We start from the raw sequence: 26,264 nt of genomic DNA, 5'->3' as shown, positions 1-26,264 counted from the left end.
CTTTCGGTTGTAGATATCCTTGTATCAATTCCTAAATGTGTGTTTTAGGTCTGATTTTCAGCCCAGCCTCAACTTGGCCTGTTTTTTTCCTCACAAATCTAAATAACTGATTTGCTGGTGTAAAAGTGGAGGCCAGCTTCTGAAATTCTAACCAATTTGATATATATTTCATTTAAAATATGTATGACTTTCCAACCACCCTGATTTTTCGAAAAGGCTGAGCACCCACAAATCCCATTGAACCTTTGAAAATCAGGCCATCTTTATATAAGTGCCTTAATATAGTAATAAAGTTTGAAAAAATATATACACATGCCTGATTGGAAAATAGCTTTAAAAAACCATGACAATCTTGACGGCTCCAACATTGCCAGATATAACTTAACACCTCTAATGAGCTTTCTTGTGTTAGGTTTTCTCAAACTTAAGTTAGGCATGCCTTAATTCCACATAGCTATTTTATCTATTGTCAGTAGCGAATAAGGACACCACTGCTTCAGTTCTAGTGGGGGCTGACTGAACCCCGGCCACCTCTTCAGTCCTGGAGCCACTGCTGTGGCAGCCCCGGAGCTGATCACTAGCTGCTGCTCCAGCAGCCCTAGGCTGATCTGCAGCCACTGCTCTGGCAGCCCCGGGGAGCACTGCCAGCTGCTGCTCTGGTGGCCCTGGGGACCACTATTCTCGTGGCCCTGACGACCGTTGCTCCGGCGGCCGGAGGACCGCTGCTCCAGTGGCCCCAGGGTGGACCACCAGCCAACTTCTCTGGTAGCCCTGGGGCCAACTGACAGCCCCTGCTCTGGTGGTCCCAGGGCTGACGTCCCGGAGACCACTGCGAACACCCGGTCAAAAAGGGACCCTGGCGGCTCCAGTCAGCACTGCCGACCTGGCCATTAAAAGCCCAATTGGCGGTGCTGCAGGGCTAAGGCAGGCTAGTCCCTACCTGTTCTGGGGCACCGCACTGCGCCCCAGAAGCAGCCAGCAGGTCCAGCTCCTGGGGGGTGGAGGGGGGTCTATGGGGCTCCATGTGCTGCCCAAGCACCAGCTTTCCTAGTCAATGGGAGCTGGGGGGGCGGTGCCTGTGGGCGAGAGCAGCGCGCGCCGTGGAGCCTCCTGTCCCACCCCACCCCACCCTGCCTAGGAGCCGGACCTGTTGGCTGCTTCCAGGGTGCAGCATGGTGCCCCAGGACAAGCAGGCAGCCTGCGCTAGTCCTGCTGCACCACTGACCAGGAGCCGCCCGAGGTAAACCCGCACCCCAACTCCAAGCCCCACTCCCCTGCCCCAGCCCTGAGCCCTCCCTCCAAACCAAGAGCCCCCTCCTGCACCCCAAACCCTTCATCCCTGGCCCCACCCCAGATCCTGCACCCCCAGCCCAGAGCCCTCACCACTCCTGCACCCCAACCCCCTACCCCAGCCCAGAGCCCCCTCCCACACCCTGAACCCCTCATCCCCAGCCACACCCCAGAGTCCTCACCCCCTCCTGCACCCCCCCCGCCTCAACCTGCAGACCCCTCCCACACTCTGAATCTCTCAGCCCCACCCCCCCAGCCTGGATTCCCCTCCTGCACCCTAAACCCCTCATCCTCAGCCCCACCCCAGAGCTTTCACCGCCAGCCAGAGCCCTCACCTGCTCCCACATCCCAACTCCCTGCCCTAGCCTGGAGCCTCTCTCCCACATGCTGAACCACTCATTTCTGGTCCTACCCCAGAGCTTGGAACCATTTAGAGCCCTCACCCCCTCCTGCACCCCAACCCCCTGTCCCTGCCCTGTGAAAGTGAGTGAGGGTGGGGGAGAGCGAGCCACCGAGGGAGGGGGAATGTAGTGAGCGGGGGGCAAGGCCTCGGGGAAGGGGCGGGGCTAGTGTGTTTGGTTTTGTGCAATTAGAAAGTTGTCAACCCTGAGTCATGGAGGTTCCAGAAAGTCATGGAATCTGTGACCTGCATGTCAGAATCATACCCTTACGAATGACTAAAACACAGTGAATCCAAATGGAGGAATCCTCAGCCCCCAACGTATTATTTAACCCCAGGACACCTACATAGAAAGTCCAAAGCAGCTATTTCTTCAGTATAAACCAAAACGGATGCAGCCTCATGTTCCCTATGCAACTCTTTTTCCCCTATGATGCTTTTGGAGCAGAGAACACTGGAGAGCAGATCTTGGTCACCCTGGTAGGCCAAAAATAAAAAAGTCTTCCTAATAAAACTCAATGAAGGTCTCTTGATAAATCTGTTTTTCCCAATGGACTATAGGGATGATAGTATCCATCTGGGATGCTGTTTTACAGAGTATAAGAATTAAAATCTAGTAACCTAATTTACTGTTGAATACATATTTACTTTTCTGTGAATGCTTTTTGCTGCATTTAAAATTTAAATAACTTATTGGAAAGAGCATTTCAGTGTGAGCACAGTTAAAAATTTATTTTTTTATGGTTCAGTAGCTCTTCCATTATACAAGGTGTGTAATGTTGGAAATGTAGTAGCTGAAATGCATACCAATACATTTAAGAAAGGATAAAAGATTTTCATTGAAGCAACAGCTATATTTTGTTGTATTTAAATTAACAGCAGTCAAATTGGAGTCCTTATTTTCAGAGAGTTTGTTAAAAAAAAATTGAAAATAAGATTACCTGGAGATTTCCAGATGACTATGTTTCTATTTAAAGCATTGTATGTATTGGGGGGAAAGGGAGGGTCTAATGTTAAACACTAGTAGATTCTTAAAGGCTTATGTGAATTATTTCTAAATATCCTAGTATTCACATTTTTCATCAGAGTCACAATATGTAGTAATTTAAAAGATGACTGGTTATTAATCAGCATAATATAGCAAATTCATTCCTATTGTAACTCACTGAAGTCCATGGAGTTAAACCAAGCATTACTTTATTCAAGAGTTTATTTTCAATGTTCTTCAAAGTTTACTTGCTGTTATTGAAATCATTCCAAGTTATGACAGATGTGTACTGAGGCAGAATCACATTTTGTCAGTATATTGTCTGTAAAGAAACATAAAAACAGCCTAAAAGAAAAAAAATGCCTTTCTTAAGGGGAAACTGAAAATTTCAAAGTGCAAATATTAATTAGATGTTTGTTTAAAACACTCTGATTGCTACTGTAGAGGTAAATGAAAAAGGGACTATCTCTTGTTCCATCTCCTCATGCTGTCTCATGTAAAACTTGCTTTCTGGGACAGGAAGTTCTATTCGTCTGTGACCAAGGTGGGGGTGAGGGCCCTCCCATTGTGCCCCTGACCCCCACCCCCCAAACAGGGAGAAAGGGAGGATCAGCACTAGCAAAGCTGCCCTTCTATGCCACCTAGAGCCCGTAATTGCCTTGGTCAGTTCCAGGTGTGGACCTCCTTTCTCTCTCCTCTGTCATGTTCCCTCGCCTGCTCCTCCTCCTCCTCCTCCTCTCCCACAGCCTGTGCAGTGAGGGTCTGATAGGAAGCAAATCACTGCAATTGTCAGTGGAGTTTGGGGTGCTGGATTCACCGCCCAAGCCACAGGCTGCGTGTTGCGCTCTAACTGCTCTGTATGCTGGCATGCTCTAGGTATCTAGCATGCTGCCCGATAGTCTGGCAGGCTCCACGTGGGGCAGTTAAAGTGCAATACACAGTCTGTGACTTGGGTGGTGAATTCGTTCAAAAATCACCCTGGCTTGCTTCACTGGGCAGTCTGTGCATGGGTCACAGGGTGCTGGAGAAGAATGCCCCCCATGATTGCAGTGCTATTTGCTGTGTTCTTTGGACCTAAGTATTAGTGAATGTCTGTCTATCTGTCTCTCTCTCTCACACACACACATGCACATTTTTGTTTGTTTGTGTGTTTGCAACATTAGTAGTTTTAAGCCTGAATTAAGTACCTGTGACAACTGCCTATAGAAGCTCTTTCTACCAATACTAATTAGTTGGATATAACACCCAATATGTTACAAAGCATTGGAGGAAACTGCTTGTTGACTGATGCCACCATATCACAATGTGATTTGTGGCCTGTCATACTCTCCTGTCAATAACATGGCTGTAGGAGCATGTATTCAGACACACCCATAGAATCACAGCCAGCTGCTGCCAAACAATACAGACTGTACTGAAGAAGGAAAGTCATTCATCAACACCATCAGATGCCTCACAGGCATCTAAGCCTCGTTTGGCAGTGGCCATTCAGTGCAACCAGGGCCTGAAACTGATGGTACAGCTCAGGGGTCGGCAACCTTTCAGAAGTGGTGTGCCGATTCCTGTGCCAGTCATACATTTTAACATTTTTAGAAGGTCTCTTTCTATAAATCTATAATATATAACTGAACTATTGTTGTTGGTAAAGTAAATAAGGTTTTTAAAATGTTTAAGATGCATCATTTAAAATTAAATTAAAATGCAGAGCCTCCCGGACCGGTGGCCAGGATCCGGGCAGTGTGAGTGCCACTGAAAATCATCTTGCCATAGGTTGCCTACCCCTGGTATAGCTGATGGCAGTGTAAGAGGCATAGGCAAGTGCATATGTGGCAGCTTGGTAAGCTGTTCACTTATCACCACACTGCTTTCGCTTATACACATTTACATAGTATCATTGGTGAATCGCCATGGTGCCTGCACATTTGTCTCAAATCGATCTTACACACCTGCAGCTGCTGTCCTTCCATACATCTAGGACTGAGCTGTTGCAGCCTAAAGAAGCCACACACAACATACTGTACAAACTAATAGCTATATCAGTTACTTTGCGTATTACTAAGCTGTCACAAATGTTAAACAGCAACCACACAGGTGATCACAAACACAGAGAAGCTACACGAGCCAGCAAGGAGTATGAGAATACTGGTATGCCTGAGAAAAATGCAGATGGATCCAAGCAGTAACTCAGGCTAGACGAGCTATATGAACACACACATTTAATGGTGACCCAGCTTGCAAATCCCGTGTCAAACATCGATGACTACACAGCTCAGCATGTAAAAACCATGTAAAGTCCACACACTTCTGCATGTGTGGATCAAATGCCAACATCCCAAGGTTACCTGCTTTTCACAGGATAAAATGGGCTCAAATCAAAATTATCGCCTTTAATTCAGGTATAAATAAGGCAACAGAGCCTCTCCCTAGGTTGAGGGTAGCCTTTTACCGACATTACCTGGCTACTCCTCTCCTGTTGTACTCTGTATCTGTCACTTGGGCCCTACACTGGTATGAGGCCCAGCTGATCTGTTACCCAGTCACTGATGGCCTAATTTTCAAAAGTGGTAATGACCCCCAGTTCCCATGAAGTCAATGGGAACTGCTGGCGCTCAGCACCTTTGAAAATCTGGCCATAATTAATGCACTGGATTGGTTCCATTTTCCTGCATACCCAACAGGTAAGATGTGGTTGGCTCTACCTGAGTAGGCTCTACTTAATAAGCTGCCTGGGCACATTTCAGGACACAGACAGGCTGTATGCTCTCTCAGGTTCTATACAGTCTTTCAGAATATGTGAGCAATAACTGGGACGTGATGAGAAATGCTGCAGTGCTACTTATTCTGCTTTTTGCATATATGCAAACACTCAGACTGAGTGAATTTTGCCATATGTTTTAAAGATGAACATATTGTACTCCATCAATAATGTATGGTTGTATTTGTACAAGAACAGAACTCCTATATCCTGTTCTTTTCGTAACTTGAAGATATTTAAGTAATTTATTGCTGATTAAATACACAATTCATAACCAGTAAGTGCCCACTTTACATGGGAATGTAATACAATTTCCTTCATTGAAGTGGAGTATGCCATTCATATTTTTATCATTATGAAAATGCTTTTATGACTCAATAACCCTTGCATGGAAGCAAAAACAACTCAGTTGCTTATCCCAAGTGAATGAAAAGAAGCTGTCTTCACTTAAACATGAAAAAGCTATTAATTCATAGAAAACATTAACAATATAATAAAAAACAAGGTGCAAGTATTGTTGCAGTCCAGAAAGCAACTGTTGGTTGATTTTTTTTTTAATTCAGCAATTTGTGGAGATTCTATGTGACCATATACTCTGAAATGCTTTAGAAAACATATGCCATGGGAACTCACTGAACTTAAACATGTATTTTATCTGTATCACTACTTTTTCAATATTATTTGTAAGAGTCAGTTACTATTTCTATTGTAAACTAGAAGTGGATCTGATGGTGTCACTTCTAGCCTATTCTTCACACCCCAGCCCAAGAAACAAACTTTTGCTTTCTGTTCCATGACATGATCCAACTCAAGCTACCCCAAGTAACCCATGGTCATTTATTTCATATGCATCACATCACGGTGTCCAGTGTGAAGCAGGAACAGCATCTCTTGTCTTAAACATTGTAGAGTCATAATTCAAAGATCCCTTAATAAGCACTCAGACTGAACTGATGCCTCATGTCAGATAGAGTAATAGAACACAAACTCTTCTGATTTTCCTAATATTTTCCCATACAACAGAAGGTCCAAAATTTGGGACAGATTTGGAATTAACGGTGTATATGTTCTTTTTAGTCACAGGAGTGTTATCAGTTTCTCCAAAACAGAGTGTGTCAACTGGAAAAGGTTTTGAGTGTTTGAATGGCGAAGATTATCTGGTGTCACAGCAGTTGTATAATGGGGATACAGCCAGTCTTTACATTCTACTTTACAAGTAGAGGTGGAATGTCCATATATAGTCCAAAGACAGATATGAGAAGCATAAATCTTTGTCCATACAAGTACTGATGAAAATTGCAGTTGGAGGATAATTCCTCACAGTTCCTATTCAGTTTGTGCATAGATGCTTTTTGCTTTCTGTTTGTTTCTTCTGTCATCCTTTTGTTTTCTTATAACTAATGGAGTTTCACAGGTATCTTGATGGGTCCAGGAGAACCTGACCTACTTGTGTCAGAGGAAATGAAGGGAGAAGGCCTGGCTAGCATTCCGTTGCCACATGGACAGGCTGAGATGTGCTGGTGGAGGGAATGGAAGGTTCACGGATCCCTTTTTCAATCCACTGGACTAAATATTGAGGATATATATCAAATTTGAGAAGAGGTCCAGGAAGCTAGAAAGATAAAGGGATTGAGTTAATTACATTCAGGGAAGTTTAAAAACTGTAAAAACAGAGACTCAGAATCTCTCACCAGACACAACAGAAATAGTAAACAATCATTATGTTCATTACTGATCTACATACCACTACATTTGCAACTATGGAAGCTAAAGTAATGATGACCATATCTCTTGTTCTGGGACATAAACTAATTGCTTGCTTGGGTAAGGAAGAAATTGCAACCCTCACAAATTGCACAATTGTCTAGGTGCATTATACTGAGGTTTCACCATCTCCTGAAGCACTGGACATTGACCCAGTCATGAACTGGAATGATATTGTCAGATGAACCTATAGTCTAAAATGTCTTTCTCAAATATTTCATACAACACTGTGTACAGTACTGTCCTTTTGCACTGGTACCATAGATCTAGTGTGGGATAAACCGTACATTTATTTTTTGGTGGGAGAGGGAAGTGTTTGAAAGGAACAGCAGTGCATGGTAGGATTAATTAGGATGTACATTGCTTGCCTTATCAGAACTGGTTTACAGCATAGGCAACATAGGCCAGTGCCTAAGGTTCCAGCTCCTTGTGCCTTGTGATTAGGTCAGAATCTCAGCTTTCTTTTTTTTTTAAAAAGTTGGTTTCTAACCCTCAAGGTTGGGAAGAAAATCTTGAAAACATTACCCAAGTGTAATCAATGCAGCAGTGTCTTCCTAGTCTGTAGGCATCCTGAAACAAAAGCTCTGACAAATTCACTGTATTTATTTCAGCAAAAAGAATGAGAAGTACTTGTGGCACCTTAGAGACTAACAAATTTATTTGCGCATGAGCTTTCATGGGCTAAAACCCACTTCATCAGATGCATGCAGTGGAAAATACAGTAGGAAGATATATATACACAGAGGACATGAAAAAATGGGTGTTGCCATACTAACTATAACTATAACACCCATTTTTTATAGTTAGTATGGCAACACCCATTTTTTCATGTCCTCTGTGTATATGTATCTTCCTACTGTATTTTCCACTGCATGCATCTGATGAAGTGGGTTTTAGCCCATGAAAGCTTATGCTCAAATAAATTTGTTAGTCTCTAAGGTGCCACAAGTATTCCTTGTTCTTTTTGCTGATACAGTCTAACACGGCTACCCCTCTGAAACCTATTTATTTCAGTTTATCATTAGGGAGTCTGTGTCATGGTGTGCATGGGGCTCCAGATTGCCTTAATCTGGCCCTGCCCCTTGTACATTAAATGTAATCCATTTCAGTCACTTGTCACTAAAGAAGCCCTCTGCATTTTCTAAATTCCAATTACATCTTGTGAAGAGCATTGCTTCCACAAGGGATTAATCAGAACTAGAATTAGTGAAAGGAAGGTATTAACAAAATACATTTTTGAAATTTCATTCAGTTTCTTATTAAGAGAGAAGACTTTATCACAAAATTGAGGAACAAGTTATTTAAATGAATAACTGAATAATGGGAATCACAGCACCATATGACACTACATATAGTTTATAAGCTTTGAGATACAGAAAAGCTGTTATTTAAAACAAGCCCAGCATATTTTATTAACCCATGTGTGGAATTATGCCTTTGTTGAAAGAGAACTCCAATGAATAATCTTGTCCATCCACCCAACAAGAACTTTTTCATGTTGTTTTACCCCTCCCATTGTTTTATCTGCCATGCAGCACTTCCCATTCAGTTTGTGCAACTTACTGCAAAACTTCCCTTAGGCACAGATTTATTGTGGGCTTGGTCCTGCAGTCTTTTCTCAGGTGGAATTCCCATCAACTGTGGTGTGCCTATTTGTTGAGATAAACCCAAAAAGCAACATTCAAAACTCAATCTAAACTTCAGGGGCGTTCAAAACAAGGGTTTTGATTTGTGCTTCTTGCTTGTTTTACTATTATAGGATCAGTCAATGGTTACAAATCAGTCTTCTAGGTTACATAAATATTTTGGCCTGAAATTTCAGACATATTTAGCCTGCTCTCTTTTTCTCTGGATACAGTTGTGCATACAACAATTTGCCTGCATTTTCTCTACCCCTAATTGGACTGTAGGTATAAATTATAACTGCTGGACAGCTGTCTTCTTGATTTCTGCTCTTCAATTCCTAATATTTGTGCCCACAACCCATATGGAGGTGTAAAAAAAAATGTAGATGCAAATTGGTCCTGAAAATCAGGAGGTGGAGCTTTTGAAACTTTATCCTTAAGCATCTCCCCCTCTATTACAGTTCATCTACCTCTAAGGCTACATCTACACTACAGGGGGGGGTCGATTTAAGATACGCAAATTCAGCTACGTGAATAGCGTAGCTGAATTCAATGTATCGCAGCCGACTTACCCCGCTGTAGAGATGGTGGCAAAATCGACCTCTGCGGTTTCCCGTCGACGGCGCTTACTCCCACCTCCACTGGTGGAGTAAGAGCGTCGATTCGGGGATCGATTGTCGCGTCCCGTTGGGACGCGATAAATCGATCCCCGAGAGGTCGATTTCTACCCGCTGATTCAGGCGGGTAGTGTAGACCTAGCCTAAGTATTCACCAGATCACTAGAGTTTCAAAGTAATAAGAGACAGAAGGAGGCCAACTTGCTCATTTAATCTGCCCTCCAAGCTTTTATTAAATATAACTTTCCATTTAATGTCAGTTATTAGTGTTTCCATTCAAAAATTACTTGTGAGAAGTATGGGGTGATACTGAGTCTGAAGAATCCGATCAGTAAAAGGAACTTTGGAGAACTGTGGGAGCTAGACTTGATTTGTAATGTTTTTTACCCTTCCCTTTTCTTGTATCAGACTCGCGCTGTTCTGCGAGCACTTAACATGTCCTTCTAAACACACAATTTAAATATTACAAAGTCAACTTATTCTTCAGAAATATAATTTGAAGAATGTTTTCAATTAAAAATTTTGGTATATTGCAGTGTATTGTACCCACTTATATTAATTTAAAGCTATCTAGAGGTGAGGAGTCCTGAACCTACCAAAAAGGTTTGAACTTTTCACCATGAAATTGCCCTGGGCAGCTGGCCAGTTCCTAAGTACTCTGCACATCAGTGGGGAAGCTTTTAACTTTGAATTTGTGATTGATCTGAAGCAGTTCCGAAAACTCTTCTCAGCTAGAATAAAACAGAAATGTTGCAGTTACTTTCACATCTTTAATATAAGTTTTCCATACACTTGACTCGTAAACCATATGAAAAGGGCTCCTTTCAGGTATGTTTTTTTTTTCTTTACAACATTCCATACTTTGTCAGTCATTAAACTCTTCCTCTGCAAGCTCGGAGTTATATATGTTGAAAACAAAAAAGATGGGAAAAATTAATGATTAGTAGGTAAGAAGTAGATCCTATCCCTGCTCATACATTTAAATAGCTTTTTCTCCTTTTGGCTGTTTCATAGCCCACAACAGTGTCAGTGTGTTAGAAGCTCTTTGTTTATTGGCTGAAAGTTACACTTAAATGTTAGTATTTTTTCCAGACCAAGGCCTGGTCTACACTGGGGGGAGGGGATCGATCTAAGATACACAACTTCAGCTACGAGAATAGCGTAGCTGAAGTTGACGTATCTTAGATTGACTTAGAATCACTTACTTCACGTCCTCGTGGCACGGGATCGATGACTGCCACTCCCCTGTCGACTCCGCTTGCACCTCTTGCCGTGGTGGAGTTCCAGAGTTGACGGCAGAGTGATCGGGGATCGATTTATCACGTCTACTAGACGCGATAAATCGATCCCCGATAGATCGATCACTACCCGCCGATCCCTGATATTCTATAACATATACATTGTGTGTGTGTGACGATCTTTCAAGATAAAACAGTCAAGAACCAAAATGTTTCCAGATGCATCTCCTCCTTGATAATTGTCCCCCTTTTTTGTGCATTCAATTCCCAGTCTTTGTTCTCATCTCCAAGTTTCTATTGAACAGTGCCAAAGCCTACATCCATTTGTCAGCGTATATATCTATCTGGCCCCTTCATTGCAATGTTTTATTATCTTTTAAGTGTTTTAAAATAACAATATATTTTTCTTTTTGCACCTCAAATTGTAGATGACATAGCTTGAATAATGGATAGGGCAGAGGGTTTGAGTGAGTTGTGTTGTGGGTCTATGTGTGTATGTAAAGAAATGACTGTGTAAAATCTAACTCTGAGTCTAAGCCATTTCATCCTAAACCATCTGTCATTCTCTACACTTCTCCCCATCTTCTCTCTTCCCTCTGACTCAATCTTCTCCCACTTTCACCTTCACACTACTTTTCATTTTTCCTGTATATTTAGGACAGCTTCACTTCCAAGTTTCCTCTCTTATCTTTGAAGGGCCTGATTCTCAGTTATGTTAAGGCTCCTGTACAGCATGGGCAGTGAAAACGGGCCTTAAAGAGGGTGTAGATATAATTTGTGCCAGAGTAATTTATGGTCAAAGCTGTGTAAATGGTTGCAAATGAGATCAGCCCAAATTAAAGACTATTCTTCCTTAAAGTCATCCTATGCTAATCTCTTCTCTCACATCTCTGCCCCTTTCTCACTTTTGTCATATGTCTCTAAGTTAGATTTAAGCTCTTTGGTGCATGGACCTGTCTTTTAATGTGTTATTTATGGCACAAGGTACATATTTTTTCCATCTCTGGGCATGCGCAAAATACTTTACAAACACACATGGTATATAGCTGCATTCACACATCAGGAACAAAATAGTGTCACTCAGGCTTAATTCACTCTTGTAAGTGGTTGTGACCGAGGGGGACCAAGTCACCTTGGGAGAGGGCAGAAAACTGTAATGCCACCTCTACCTCTGCAGGATTCTGCCTAGGGAGAACAGCTGGATGTTCTAACTGGGGCTTCACAGGAGCCCTGACAACAGACATGCTGAATCCAGCCTGGCCCCTGGACAGGATGGTAGGTGGCATTTCTGCACCCCTGTTCCCAAGAGGCTTTCTGTACCTGAAGGCCAGGAACCCAGACAGTGAATTGGGTCAATATTTTTTCCTTTTGAGTAAAAATACATTTTTCTTGAGTAAAGTACTAAAATAAATAAATAAATAAATAAATACAGCAAAATTCAGAAAAGGACCTAACGTTTTATTTTGAAGTAGGCCCTGGCTAAAAGGGTTGTAAGTAGGGCTGTCAATTAATCGCAGTTAACTCACGTGAATAACTCAAAAAAATTAATCGCCATTAATCGCAGTTTTAATCGCACTGTTAAACAATAGAATACCAATTGAAATGTATTGTATATTTTGGATGTTTTTCTTCATTTTCATATATATTGTATTCCATGTTGTAATTTAAATCAAAGTGTATATTATTTTTATTACAAATATTTGCACTATAAAAAGATAAACAAAAGAAATAGTATTTTTCAATTCACCTCATACAAGTACTGTAGTGCAAGCTCTTTGTCGTGAAAGTGCAACTTACAAATGTAGATTTTTTTTTATTACATAACTGGCCTCATAAACAAAATAGTGTAAAACTTCAGAGCGTACAAGTCCACTCAGTCCTACTTCTTCTTCAGCCAATCACTAAGACAAACAAGTTTGTTTACATTTACAGGAGATAATGCTGCCCTCTTCTTATTTACAATGTCACCAGAAAGTGAGAACAGGCATTTGCATGGCACTTTTGCTGCCAACATTGCAAGGTATTTACGTGCCAGATATACTAATGGGGGCTGCGGGAAGCGGCATGGGCTGAGGGATATGCTGGCTGCCGCTTCCCACAGCCCCCATAGGCCTGGAACGATGAACAGCGGCCAGTGGGAGCTGTGATCGGCCAAACCTGCGGACGCTGCAGGTAAACAAACTGTCCCGGCCCGTCAGCGGATTTCCCTGATGGGCCGTGTACCAAAGGTTGCCGATCTCTGTGCTAAACATTCATATGCCCCTTCATGCTTCGGCCACCATTCCAGAGGACATGCTTACATGCTGATGACACTTGTTAAAAAAATAGTTACTTAAATTTGTGACTGAACTCCTTGGGGGAGAATTGTATGTCCCCTGCTCTGTCTTACCTGAATTCTGCCATATATTTCATGTTATAGCTGTCTTGGATGATGACCCAGCACATATTGTTCATTTTAAGAACACTTTCACTGCAGATTTGACAAAATGAAAAGAATCTATCAAAGTGAGATTTCTAAAAATAGCTACAGCACTCGACCCAAGGTTTAGGAATCCGAAGTGCCTTCCAAAATCTGAGCGGGACAACATGTGGAACATGCCATCAGAAGTCTTAAAAGAGCAACATTCAGATGCAGAAATTACAGAACTTGAACCACCAAAAAAGAAAATCAACCGTCTGCTGGTGGCATCTGACTCAGATAATGAAAATGAACATGCATCGGTCCACATTGCTTTGGATTGTTATCAAGCAGAACCTGTCATCAGCATGGATGTATGTCCCCTGGAATGGTGGTTGAAGCATGAAGGGACATATAAATCTTTAGTGCATCTGGCACGTAAATATCTTGCGACACTGGCTACAACAGTGCAATGAAAATGCCTGTTCTCACTTTCAGGTGACATTGTAAACAAGAAGCGGGCAGCATTATCTCCCGGAAATGTATACAAACTTATTTGTCTGAGCAATTGGCTGAACAAGAAGTAGGATTGAGTGGACTTGCAGTCTCTAACATTTTACATTGTTTTATTTTTGAAAGCAGGATTTTGGACATAATTCTACATTTGGAAGGTGAACTTTCATGATAAAGAGATTGCACTATAGTACTTGTATTAGGTGAATTGAAAAATACTATTTCTTTTGTTTTTTTACAGTGCAAATACTTGGAATCAAAAATAAATATAAAGTGAGCACTGTACACTTTGTATTCTGTGTTGTAATTTAAATCAATATAATTTAAAATGTAGAAAACATCCAAAAATATTTAAATAAAACATATTCTATTATTGTTTAACAGTGCGATTAATCGCAATTAATTTTTCTAATCAGTTGGCAGTCCTAGTTGTAAACCATAGTTGCCATATGTCTACAAATCCTGTACCTTTAAAAAGATACATGTCTTTGTTGTAAGCTGAAAAAAGCAGCAGCTGAAATGTGAAGGATGTAAGCAATGACACAGAACAGGATGTGTGTCATGCAGAGCAAATATTACACCCTAAACTTGTTGAGAGGCACTAAGTGAAGCTAAATGCCTTCAGCTTCCCAATATGTAATATTATCTCAGCATGACTGATGCTGAGATATTCTGTAGAATAGCTTTGAGTTCAGATTATTTTTAAAGCATGTTTCTAATCATTCTGCTTTTCAAAAAGTGCATATTTATGTAACCTTGCTTAGCTCTTTTACAGTATGGTTGTCTGCTGCACTGGAACATCAGACACCATTTTAATCTATCACAAACTCCCTGTTTTTGTATTTAGATATAAAATGCAAAGCTGTGGGCTCCTGTTAATAGCAATCATTACCTGTGAGGGACATTTTCTCTCCGTGTTACAGTCTGCATATATCTACATTTACTTGTAATTAATGTAGAATGTAGAGATTGAAAAGACAGAGTGACAAAAACTGGAAAACTTGTGCCAATGAGAATTTCCACTGGGTTAAAAAGAATCAAGTATTGTAGCTTTAGAAAAGCCCTGTTAGATCATCCAGTCCATTTCCCTGAGGGTGAAGGATTTCTCCCTCCACTACACTGGCATTTCAAGGGTCCTGTTTATTCTAAGCACCAAGTGATGAGGCATTGCTCTTGAGAAACCTTTCCATAGCCTACATTCCATTCTTACTGCTGCTCTAGGTTTCTATCAGCATTATTGCCTCCCCAGTGTCTTCTCTCAATGAATATGTTGCAACATATTTTCCCCTTGGATTAGTAACTTGCATTTTTAAAATTGAATCTCCATTTGTTATTGTCTGCCCATGTTTCTAATATCTCTGTGTCTTTTCGTTTTATTTCCCTGTCCTCACTGATATTTTCAATTCCTCCCAATTTAATATCCAATTAATTTAATTAACAGCATGATTTTTCCCTTTTGAGGATTATTAATGAAGATATTAAATAAGAATGGACATAGAGCCGATCTCTGTAATGCCCCACTAGACACCTTCTTCCCCAGCTCGGTGTACTACCATTTATCATTACCCCATATTTATTGTTCTTCAGTTTTTAGTCCACATGACAGTTCACATCTAAGCTAATTTGAATTAATATTCAGAAAAAGCTTCCACCAGAGACTGTACTATACTAAATCCTTTACTAAAATCTAAATATATGACATATACAGCATTCTTGCCATGCACTCATTTCACAGTTCTATTAAAAAATCAAGTTTTGATGCCCATGCTATGATGGACCAAGGAGAGTTGATCCTTTGGGTATGTCTACACAGCATTCTGGAGCCAGCAGGAGTGAAAGTGGAGTGAGCTTCAGAGCCCCAGCCCAAACTGCAACTTCAAAGTGCTGTCTATACAGCTATATTTAGAGCATTAGCATAAGCCTTGCTAACCAAAATCTGTTGCCCCGGGCTGCAAGGCTTGCTCCCGATCTGTCCAAAATGTTGTGTAAACACACCCTATTGTACGAAAGACCACAGTAAGACATGTGCTATTAGATTTCCAAACCTTAGTATACTATGTTCAATTAGACAGAAATTGATATTTTTTAATGTTAAGTTCTTCAATTAAAAAAAAGTGTTTCACCATAAAAACTTTGGTCCATGTAGTGACCCTTTCTGGCTTGGCATTTTGTTGCCATAAAATGGTTAGGTGACCCTACTTGATAATCAGAATGCAATAGTTATATCTCCATCTACTTTTTCAGATATCATCAGATATAAGTATAGCAATATTTAGTAGATCCATCCGTATGTGATTTTCCTATTGCACTCATTATCTGAGGTTTTTCTAAAGATTTTACTCCTCAGTTCATTTATCTACATTATGCTCTATCTAAATATCCCAAAGCTGTCAACATGCACAAAAAGCTGAGTCACATAAGACAAAACATGAATATTTATTTTCTTTTTAAAAGTGTTAGGGAAGTGTGAAGAAAATACAGAAGTAAACATACATAATAGAAAGCTAATATGCCTCATGTTTTAAAACTGAAATTATTAGAAATGCCTCTCATCCTATGGCTTTTAGATAATGGACTGGTATGGTTTGATATCTGTCAGTGCCTCTAACACAAGTAAATTAATGAACTCTGAGTAACAAAATTACCCTCTGTAGTTCTTTGCTGCCATCTTCTGTCTCTTCAATTGATTGCTGTTATTGTTCTTTGAATTCTGAAAAATACAACTGTTACACTTAGAGTAAAATTTCCTTTCTTTTTCTTTTCTTTTCTTTTTTAAGCTAAAGCAAAGTGAAGCCAATGCTGATACTAAGGAAAAGCTTCCACTGCGTCTACGTATATTTGAAAAATTTCCTAACAGGCCACAAATGGTGAAAATCTCCAAGCTTCCTTCAGATTTTACAGTTCCAAAAATAAGGTATAAAATACATCCTTCCTTTCTTTATGTGCTCTAGACTTGTTAATTACCAGCACACACAGTAATGCCAGGGACATATAATAGTTTTTCTCCCAAAAATTAAGCAGATAATTTTAGAAATCAGAATCAAAACATTGTATCTAGAGGTGAGAGTGGGTAACTTTTCATTTGTCTCTCATTTTTACTTCACAAAAAATATCACCTCCTCTCTTTTTCACATGGCTTTAGTGCTCATGAAAGGAGTGAATAACAGTCCTGGAAGTAATTTATCTGCATGCAGGTAGAGTATATTGGAAAGAGCATTTCTGCAGATGAGAAAGTAGTTTCTCTTCAGCCTCCTTTGTGGGTATTTTTTAACTTCTTTGCTGAGATCACCAGCAAAAGTTCTAAAAATCAATTCCAGTGTGGGTTTTTTAATTATCTGGTCATCTGAGTCCACCAAATCACCTCGCATAGAACACTGAACAGATGTCAGAGGGTAACAACTTTTGACCATTACCTGACCGGACTGGATTTGCACTGGAGATAACTTTCCTTCACAAAATGCCCCAAAAACCTCAGAGGTCAGAGTTTCTGTTGGACCCAACTTATGAGAGGGGACAGGTAGGCATTGGGGAGCCAGTTGTAGTTCACTGAATCTTTGAAAGCAGCCTGGGGACTGCTGTAACAATGCACCATCTGCAACTGTTCCCAAGGGACCTTTTGCCAGATGAGGATAGCTGGAGCATAGCACACTCCATTCACAGCCCCCTCTATACCCTTTCCCACCCAAGTTCCCCCTATACCAATAGCTGTAGAGTGCATGGTGTAAGAGGTGGCTGTGCCAGCTCTATTATCACTGGGGATTCTCCTGTGCTGGGGAGACCACAGGTAAGCCAGTAGGGCTGTCTTCAATTTTTGTGTCATCTGAACTGTGCAAAAGGTGTGGTGCAGGCCAAATATCTGCCTCTGAAGGATTAAAAGAAAACACTGTTAAATTTTAAGGTAAAGATCAGGCATTTTTTATTGTATTTCCAGAACCCCAATTACTTACATACTGAGTTTTTGCTTCTTTTTTAAACTGTGTATCCGTGATCTTTGTATGGCTATGTATGATTTTTTTTTTCACTGTGTTTTTCCAAATGTATATGTGGGTAGGTACTTGAGACCTAGTATTGCTGCTAACCATCGAAAAAAAACATCAAGCTAGGGACTGAAGAATAAAATCTTAAAAATGAATCCGTTGTACTGTAGAACTATCACTTCAGAGAAGAGTTGGTTGCACTCAGTATATAACTAGAACTTCGAATGTGGAAAAATAAATGTGCATTTCTTGTAAACAAAAATAATTTAAAAATCAAAATATGGCATATGTGAAGTATAAAATTGTCAAAGCTTACAATTGGCATTCAAGTCTGTTATATGAACAGATGCTGTTTGAACTCTTGAAAAATTGATTTCTTGCCTAAAGTATGCATCCTTTGGATTATATCAGTTTTTGGTTTGCTTTTAATGAGCAATTTATATTATAAACTCAGAAAAAGCTTTAAACTGCTTTATTTGATGTCAATAACTAAAAATAAAATTAACTGTTACATTTAAAAAATCAATTAAAAGACTATATTATTAATGAGAACAAACACTTTTGTTTGAAATTGCATGAAAGCACCAAATTCAATTGTTATTTTTAATAATTAAATCTAAATCTAGTCATCTTTGTTATTTGTACGTCCTATCCAGTACCCCTTCAATTTCCATCTTGCTGCTGTTCTATCTTAGCAGTAACTAATTGTGACACATTACAGAAAACATGTATTAACTCTTTCTGGATTTTTAGCAACAAAATGTGATATCTTTTTCTTATTTGCAAGGGAAAGTTTTATGAAGCAGTTTATTGATCGTCAGCAGCAGGATACAAGCTGCTTATTGCGAAGACTCCCTTCGGCATCTTCTTCCTCATGTGACCACTCCAAAAGATCTGCAATTGAAGAAAACAAGTATATTGACCAAAAGGTAAATACCAGAGTGTAAGAACTTTATGTTCTTTATTGTTTTAAACATATGGTGTGAGGAAATGCTGCAAATTGTACAATTTGTCAAAATTTCCGAAATATCAGGAAACAGTCAAAAGTATTTAAGAACTTCAGTTGTCTAAAATAGACATAGGGACAGATCCTCAGCTAGTCTAAATTGTCATTGCTCCCTTGACTTTGGTTAAGCGATGCCATTTTACAGAAGTTGAGGATCTGCTGTGTAATTTTTTTAAAATGCATCCATTTTTCTGTGCATAATATTTTTAATATCTATATGGTGCAAGTCACTTTCAATCATGTTTGAAATTAAAGTTTGTGAATTTAAAATTTGCATTTTTGAGCTTTCCTCTACCAGTGATTATAATGCTATTGTAACCAGGTCAGTATGAGAGCCTTGGAGCTGTGTTAAAAATTCGCAAAGAATCATTTCTTACAAATCATTTTCTAAACTTTTAGAAAAGTTTAGCCCATTTTTATGTCTGTGAATCATTAGCAAACAGTTCCCGATATTTACAAAGTTGGTCGCTTATTGTTTTGAACGCAGAAAGGCTCCCTGCTGGACTGGTACAAGGCACATGTATATAAGTTGGTATTTGTTTGTCTGAATTGGGTGCATGCACAACAATAAGGGAAAACAGAATAAGCTTCAAATAACATAGTGGGTTGGCAGGATACAAAGAATGAGAAGCTAGGGTATGCCTGGGTATCCACATGAGCATGGTGGAGAAAAAGGTAACCAAGGTGCAAAACACTGGTCATTTTTATCCTGTTTCCTGCAAATACCTTTTTCCATAGCCAACGGATCCTATACTTTATAGTACCAATTGATCCAAACTGGAGAGCAATAAAGCATCTGGCACCAATCAGGACAAAGTGCAGACAAGTATCAACTCTTCTGATGGGTGAAAATTATCCGCACCAAGTAGAGCAGTAGAAATATTGGATTAGATCATAAGCTGGTGCTAATGAGCCCAAGTCCGTTGAGGTCAGTGGAGCTACGCCATATTACACTAAGTGAGGATCTGTCCATTAACTTTTAGCAGGAAACTTAGGGTATGTCTTCACTACCCGCCATATCGGCGGGTAGCAATCGATTTATCTGGGATCGATATATCACGTCTCGTTAAGATGCGATATCTCGTTAAGACGCGATATATCGATCCCCGAACGCGCTCACCGTCGACTCCGAAACTCCACCAGAGCGAGCGGTGGTAGTGCAGTCGACGGGGGAGCCGCGGCCGTCAATCCCGCACCGTCTGGACCCCAAGTAATTCGATCCAAAATACTTCGACTTCAGCTACTCTATTCGCGTAGCTGAAGTTGCGTATCTTGGATCGATCCCCCCTCCTAGTGCAGACCAGCCCTTAGACTCAAGCTCTTTTGGCTGAAGACTTGAATAACCTAGTATTATAGGTGAACTGTACTGTGAAGGTTAATATACAGGGTGAAAATCAATGCAAATCTAAATAATTCAAGGTGAAGGTAAATATTAAAGATGAACTGTAGTGTTTTGAAACAGTAACCACCTGACCTTACAAAGGGCAGCTGAATGTGCAAATAAATATAACTGTTATTTCATCTCAGTTTTAATATTCGTACTCCTTTCTCTGTTTTTTGTAAGTAGTTAATGTCCTTTGATTGTTAATTTCCTCTGTTTTTGTACATTCTAACATGGGCTGGGCTGATGATATCAGAAACAGACAAGCGTGTAAGCATATGTGAAAAGTAATAGTGAACCACTTAGTACTGAAAAATATAGCTTTATATTATTCTCCATTGACGGGTCTCCACTATTCCCCCCAATAACAAAATTAGGTGTTACAGATATCATTGCCCTGAGTATGCTGGATTGTGAGCAAGAGATTGGTGATCACATGGCAGTAATGTTGCACCTATTAAACAAAGTAAAAATAAAGATCTATTTAATTAAAAACATTGCAGATCTCCTTTAACTGATTTACAGCCCCTAACAATGAGCTGCATGCTACTGATATCATAATGATATTTTACAGCAACACAACCTATATAACAGGGGTCGGCAACCTTCGGCACATGGCCCATCAGGGTAATCCTCTGGCGGGTCTCGAGACATTTTGTTTACATTGACTGTCCACAGGCACAGCCCTTTGCAGCTCCCAGTGGCCGCAGTTCACCATTCCCAGCCAGTGAGAGCTACGGGGGGCCGTGCCTGCGGACAGTCAATGTAAGCAAAATGTCTCACAGCCCGCCAGCAGATTACCCTGATGGGCTGCATACCGCAGGTTGCCGAACCTTGCTATATAAGAAACACAAAAATGCAAAAACTATCATTTCCTTTAGAATGGACAGTTTGTATAAGTGCATTCACCATGTGAACTTTTAGTACTCTGGGCAGAGCAGAAGCAGAGCAATGTTCACATTTCTTATGAAAGTCCTTTAAGAAAAAGTTATTTGGTTAGTTTAACCACAGCGCTTTCATGCTGTCCTTTGAAATAGTAATGAAACAAAGATTTTCCTACAAAATATTCTTGTGCAACAAATCACATAGGCCTCAATTCCAAAAGGTACTTCAGGAGTACCACTGGTACCACTATATGTGAGTGGTCCTATTGACTTCAGGGGACTACTCACATGTTTACAGAAATGCACATGCTCAATTACCATGCTAAATGGGATCATTATTTCCTGTTTCTCCCTGTATGCAAAGTTAACCCATCTTGCTTACACATAGAGATGGGCACATAAATCGTGAACATATTAATTGAATAGTTTGTTCAATAAGATTTTGCAATTTAAAAAAAATAAAATATTTGTTTTTCCCATTATTCAGCCAGCTGTAATAGCAAATATGGATATGCCAAATTTCAATTTTGAATTGAAACAGATATTCACATATTATTAGTGCACTATTCACCCAACTCTAGTTATGAAACCATGAAATTCTGATGATGTAAAGGGTAGAATTAAATATAAATAAAATTTCTGGTCAGATATTGCATGAAACTGCGTGTTAACACATTCACGCAGGAAGCAAGAGAGCACTAGGTAGGATTTAGTCAGAGCAATTACTATGGCTTTCTGTAGTTAGTTTCCATGGCAACCTTTCATTTGTGTGATCCAATTTTCTTAAAAAATCTTATCCTTTAAGCAAGCATGGAATGATATTGTATGTATACTTTACATTCCTGTGTCAAAAAGAAACATCACTATTTAACTGATACCAGTACCTCATAGAATGTACACTATTATTACTGATGAGAGTGTGATGGCTTTAGCAGTTTTTCACCTTTTCTTTGCACTGAGGATGACAGTGCAAATGTCAGGTTTGGAACCAAAAGACAGGATTCTGTTGCTCTTCCCCATACCTCCTCCTTGTAGTGTCTGTAATGTGTCTAGCCATTCCATTTCCTCTTTGAATTATGTCAGCATTTCTGTCTTCCACCCCTACTGACTTGATAGGCAGCACTTAATTTATATTACATATTTGCTTACTTCCACCTGAGAAATGTTCTTTTGTTTTATCTCTATAGTGTAGTGACGTACTTACTGACATTTATATTCAATACCAAAGTGACATGCAATTCACGACAATGTGAATCGCAATTTATCTCCTTTGGTCTCCTGTAAAGTTGAGACTGCAAATAATAAATCTTCTCAGTATGAGAGTTATTTATTTCCCTTCAAGGATTTTCTCCAGTTTTAAAGGGGGAATGAGCTTGCATTGCACTCCTTGTTTTTTTATGACCCTTACCTTTCTGACCCAAATACCTATTCCAGGGGTCGGCAACGTTCGGCATGCGGCTCGCCAGGGTAAGCACCCTGGCGGGCCGAGCCAGTTTATTTATGTGCTGACGCGGCAGGTTCGGCCGATCGCGGCCCCCACTGGCCGTGGTTCGCCGTCCCGGTCCAATGGGGGCGGCGAGAAGCGGCGCGGGCGAGGGATGTGTTGGCCGCGGCTTCCCGCCGCCCCCATTGGCCCGGGACGGCGAACCACGGCCAGTGGGGGCCGCGATCGGCCGAACCTGCCGCGTTAGCAGGTAAATAAAACTGGCCCGGCCCGCCAGGGTGCTTACCCTGGCGAGATGCGTGCCGAATGTTGCCGACCCCTGACCTGTTCTAAAACTTTGGCTATATGTAGGCATTTGTGTTTAGGAAATATTTTCCTTGTCCCAAATGGCAGAAACATTGAATATTCCTATGACAGTAATTTATTTGTGATAATCATTATTGTGTGTAAGGTAACCTAATAATCTGACCATGACTTCTGACAAAACTTCTTTATCCATACACATTATCATTACCTGGTAACAACAGTTGACTTGAAGTTGTATCATCTCACCAGTCTCTAAGAAACCATAATAATGTTCCCTAAAATAATTCTCTCAACCCTACACCTCACTTCTCAGTAATGACTACTTTTCTATGTAGACATTTTTTCAGTTCTTCCAGCTGAAATATCTAACCCACTGGTATTGCAGAACATCTGCTGTAGATGTGGTAGGATTCTGATAGGAGAAAGAGGAGTATGAGAAGAAAAGTGAAAGTGGGAGACAGACAGGTACATCTTTGACTTAGCTACATGACAGTTGCTCATGAAGTCATTTATCTGTGGCTTTGGATGGTGAGAAGAGGATGGCAGCTGGATGAGAGGGGATCAAGGAAAAATTTGGAGGAAAGGAAATCCAGGTAGCAAGTATTAGGACTTTGCAGTTAAAGGGGAGGAGAGAGTTAGGATGAGAGAAAGAGAGGAACAGTAGGTGTAATTGAAGGAAGTTTATTACAAGCTAGGCCTGGAATTATAGTCAGTAGGACTAGCATTTTGCATTTCATAACAACACACTGTAAATGTGATCAGCTGCCTCACTTTACACCTTTTAAATGCTTTCTTTTGTCACCTACAATGACACTAGCCATGAGTGTCCAATGCCCTTAGGACCAGATTCTCATTTACATTAAAGCACCTTTGCATTGGCAACGTCAGTGCACATGGAAATCTGGTCTTTGGTATTATATACCATTAACTTCGCATATGAACACAGAACGCTGGTGGACTGTTAGACTTGGATATAAATAGATATTTCTGAATACTAACTCAGAGTTCATATTTTGAACATTAATGTACTTACAACATAAGCTGCTTATAAATTGAGTGAATGTGAGTAAATAAAGGATGTTCCACAGGGTATTAGAGAAATAATTCTGTTACTCCAGTCCAGTGCTTGGGGCAGAGGCAGACATGGGCGGCAGAGAGGTTTTAAGGCACTTTTGTGGTCCTATTCTAGGGGCTATATGGTCCTGTCCATCCCTAGCGTAAGTTAGAGTCGCCTCATGGCTGCTCTAATTGACACTTTGCTTCCCATGGCTCTCTATGGGTCTTAGGAAGCAGAAAATAGCCATAGTGCAATACAGCCACATCTCTGATACTGCAATTCTCCCTCTACACTGGGGGCTGGGAGCAAGCCTGTGAAGAGTCCTTGCACTAGCTCTGTGGCTAGGCAAGGCCTTTGCATAAGCAGTATTCTCCGGGAGGCATTTCTGCTCACTTTAAGGCCTTTTTACTCTGCCAGACCAAAGTAAAAGGGCCCCAATATAACTGAGAATCAGGCCCTTTAGATGGATCTGGACATTTTCTCTTCCTTAAATCTTACCATAGATACGCTTTAAGTCTGAATTGTGAGAGTGAACCTGGCTTCTGAATACATAGGGGCCAGAATCTTCAGTGCTGTGTTGGTGCTTAGCATAGGGACAGGCACACAGTGAGACTCATGAGGGGAAATCTTTTGCCTGAAGAGTTTTCAAAAAGGTGACTTGGGTGCTCCCAAGGCAGCTGTTCAAACTTCGTTTTTTGCTTATTGTGGGCAAGTCCAAGTGGCCAGGTGATCTAAATGGATTTTCAAACTATGCGAGGGCCACATAGCTGGATTCATGCTCTGAAAAGTCATAACTTCCCAGTGGCTAGGTGCTGGCCTGTTTTTCTCCCCAGTGCCTAATCAGGGCTTCTGAGGCTGCCTGTAGAAAGCATCCCAAGATAACCGCTGATGGGAGAAAGAGTATTAGTGAAAGAAAACACAAGTACAGGTGTGTGATGCCGCAGTAAATTTTATCTAAGAAATAGTTGGGGAGGGGCTACAGAACGAAGAAAAGATGAATTGGGAGAATTACAGTCATGGCAATAAACAAACATTACTGATTGTGGGGTGGGGCTGCGGGAATTGACCAGGAGGTGTTCATTGTCACTTCCATGTATGCATGACAGGTACCTTGGTGGCCTGCTAAGAAGTGCCCCACATCCACCTGGAACAAGATGTGAATGGCCAGTGCTTGGAATCTACAGAGGAGAACTTGATTGTTTCTGCTGGGGGGAAAGGGGGCAGATGATTGGTTAGAAGGAGGTTGCATTTCAGCAGGTAGCGGGGGCACCTGCAGCAGAGATTGAGGCAGAGTCATAGCAAATGAAAGGTCAAAAAAAAAAATCTGGAGACACAGTCCTGTGCTTACAACAAAGCTCCGGTAATGAAAGCTTTGACAGGATGCATCAGAGCTGCAGAAAACTTATCACAAACCTAGAATCAAAGTGACAAAAAACTGCCCAGAATGTATTCTATAAAGCATACACAGCTTCAGCAAACCCTGTCAAAAATCCAAGTTAGGAACAAACTCACTCATAACTTGGCTCATCTTTTGACCACACAAAACAGCACATAACTATTTAATCATATTTCAAAACAGATAGGCTTCTCAGATGAACTTTCAAAGTGCTTGTGGCTTATGTGTACTGATATTCATATGTATACTTACAAAAGTGGATAAAGAAGGGGTGAGTTTTGGAAATCTGTTCATATATCTAGGTACTTATGTAGCTAAGTATCTGAGCTGCTTCTGCACCTGTAGAAGTAGCCTGAAAGGTAGCAAAAATCGTTGTTGTTGTTTTCTTTTTCCTTTATTGTCTCTCACGTGAAAACATAAGAGCGGATTGTGGAAAAGTAAAATGAAGAATGGGTTTTGCATTAAATTCTGAAAGCTGTGAGATTAGTAGCCATTCTTATTTCTTGAGGGAGTGATTTCCGTAATTTAGGTCCAGCTCATGTGAAAGGTCTGCCTCCCCTGTCCATATGTCTCTCCCTTTGGTTTCATATTTCTGCTGGAATGGATCTGTTGGAAGGTCATGGTCACAAAGGTGTAATCAATCTCTCAGGTAACCGAGGCAATACCAAGGAGTGCTATGAATAGAAAGAGAGCCCCTGAACTGGACTCTATTCAATGGAGAGCCAGCACAAAACGTGGAGCAGTGGGATGATGTGTTCACAGTGACCTGTGCTGAATGGCAGACAGTCAGCTGGGTTTCGTACCAGCTAGAGTTTTTTCCAGTTATTTGGCTTCATTCCCAGATGTGATCCTGCTGATGCCTATTAAAGTTGAAAGAGCTGGTACACAAACGTTAACCCAGTTATGAGCCTGATGCTGCAAGGGGCTGAGCACCCCCTAGGAGATGCCAAGTATCCTCAATTCTGTTTGACTTCAGTGGGAGTTGAGGGCTCTCAGTACCTCACAAAAAGTGTTTAGCACTTCGTAGGATTTGACCCAAATGTGCCCAAATATCTCATTTACTTGCAGATTCACAAACTGTTAGGGGCCATCATAGTAACATAGGTGCTGGGATACTACATCGTAACAATGATCCATCTAACCCAACATCCTGCATCCAGCAATGGGCCGGTGTCAGGTGCTTTGGACAAAGGTTCAAGAAACTTCATAATGGAATGATCTGCCC

General features: G+C 40.8%; 1 protein-coding gene across 2 annotated transcripts in view; it reads left to right on the top strand.

The window, feature by feature from the left end:
• The window catches only part of NALCN (sodium leak channel, non-selective), a 380,117-nt gene that overhangs the window by 264,518 nt on the left and 89,335 nt on the right, over positions 1–26,264 (top strand). For both annotated transcript variants that reach the window (XM_054012833.1, XM_054012825.1), the window contains exons 16-17: positions 16,366–16,502; positions 18,353–18,494. In XM_054012833.1, coding sequence (XP_053868808.1) covers positions 16,366–16,502; positions 18,353–18,494 — 279 coding nt within the window. The remainder of the gene's footprint in view (positions 1–16,365; positions 16,503–18,352; positions 18,495–26,264) is intronic.

This window comes from Malaclemys terrapin, chromosome 1 (assembly GCF_027887155.1).
Source record: "Malaclemys terrapin pileata isolate rMalTer1 chromosome 1, rMalTer1.hap1, whole genome shotgun sequence".
Taxonomy (NCBI): domain Eukaryota; kingdom Metazoa; phylum Chordata; order Testudines; family Emydidae; genus Malaclemys; species Malaclemys terrapin.
Note: the sequence above shows the minus strand (reverse complement) of the source record. Positions and strands in the feature narration are given on the sequence as shown.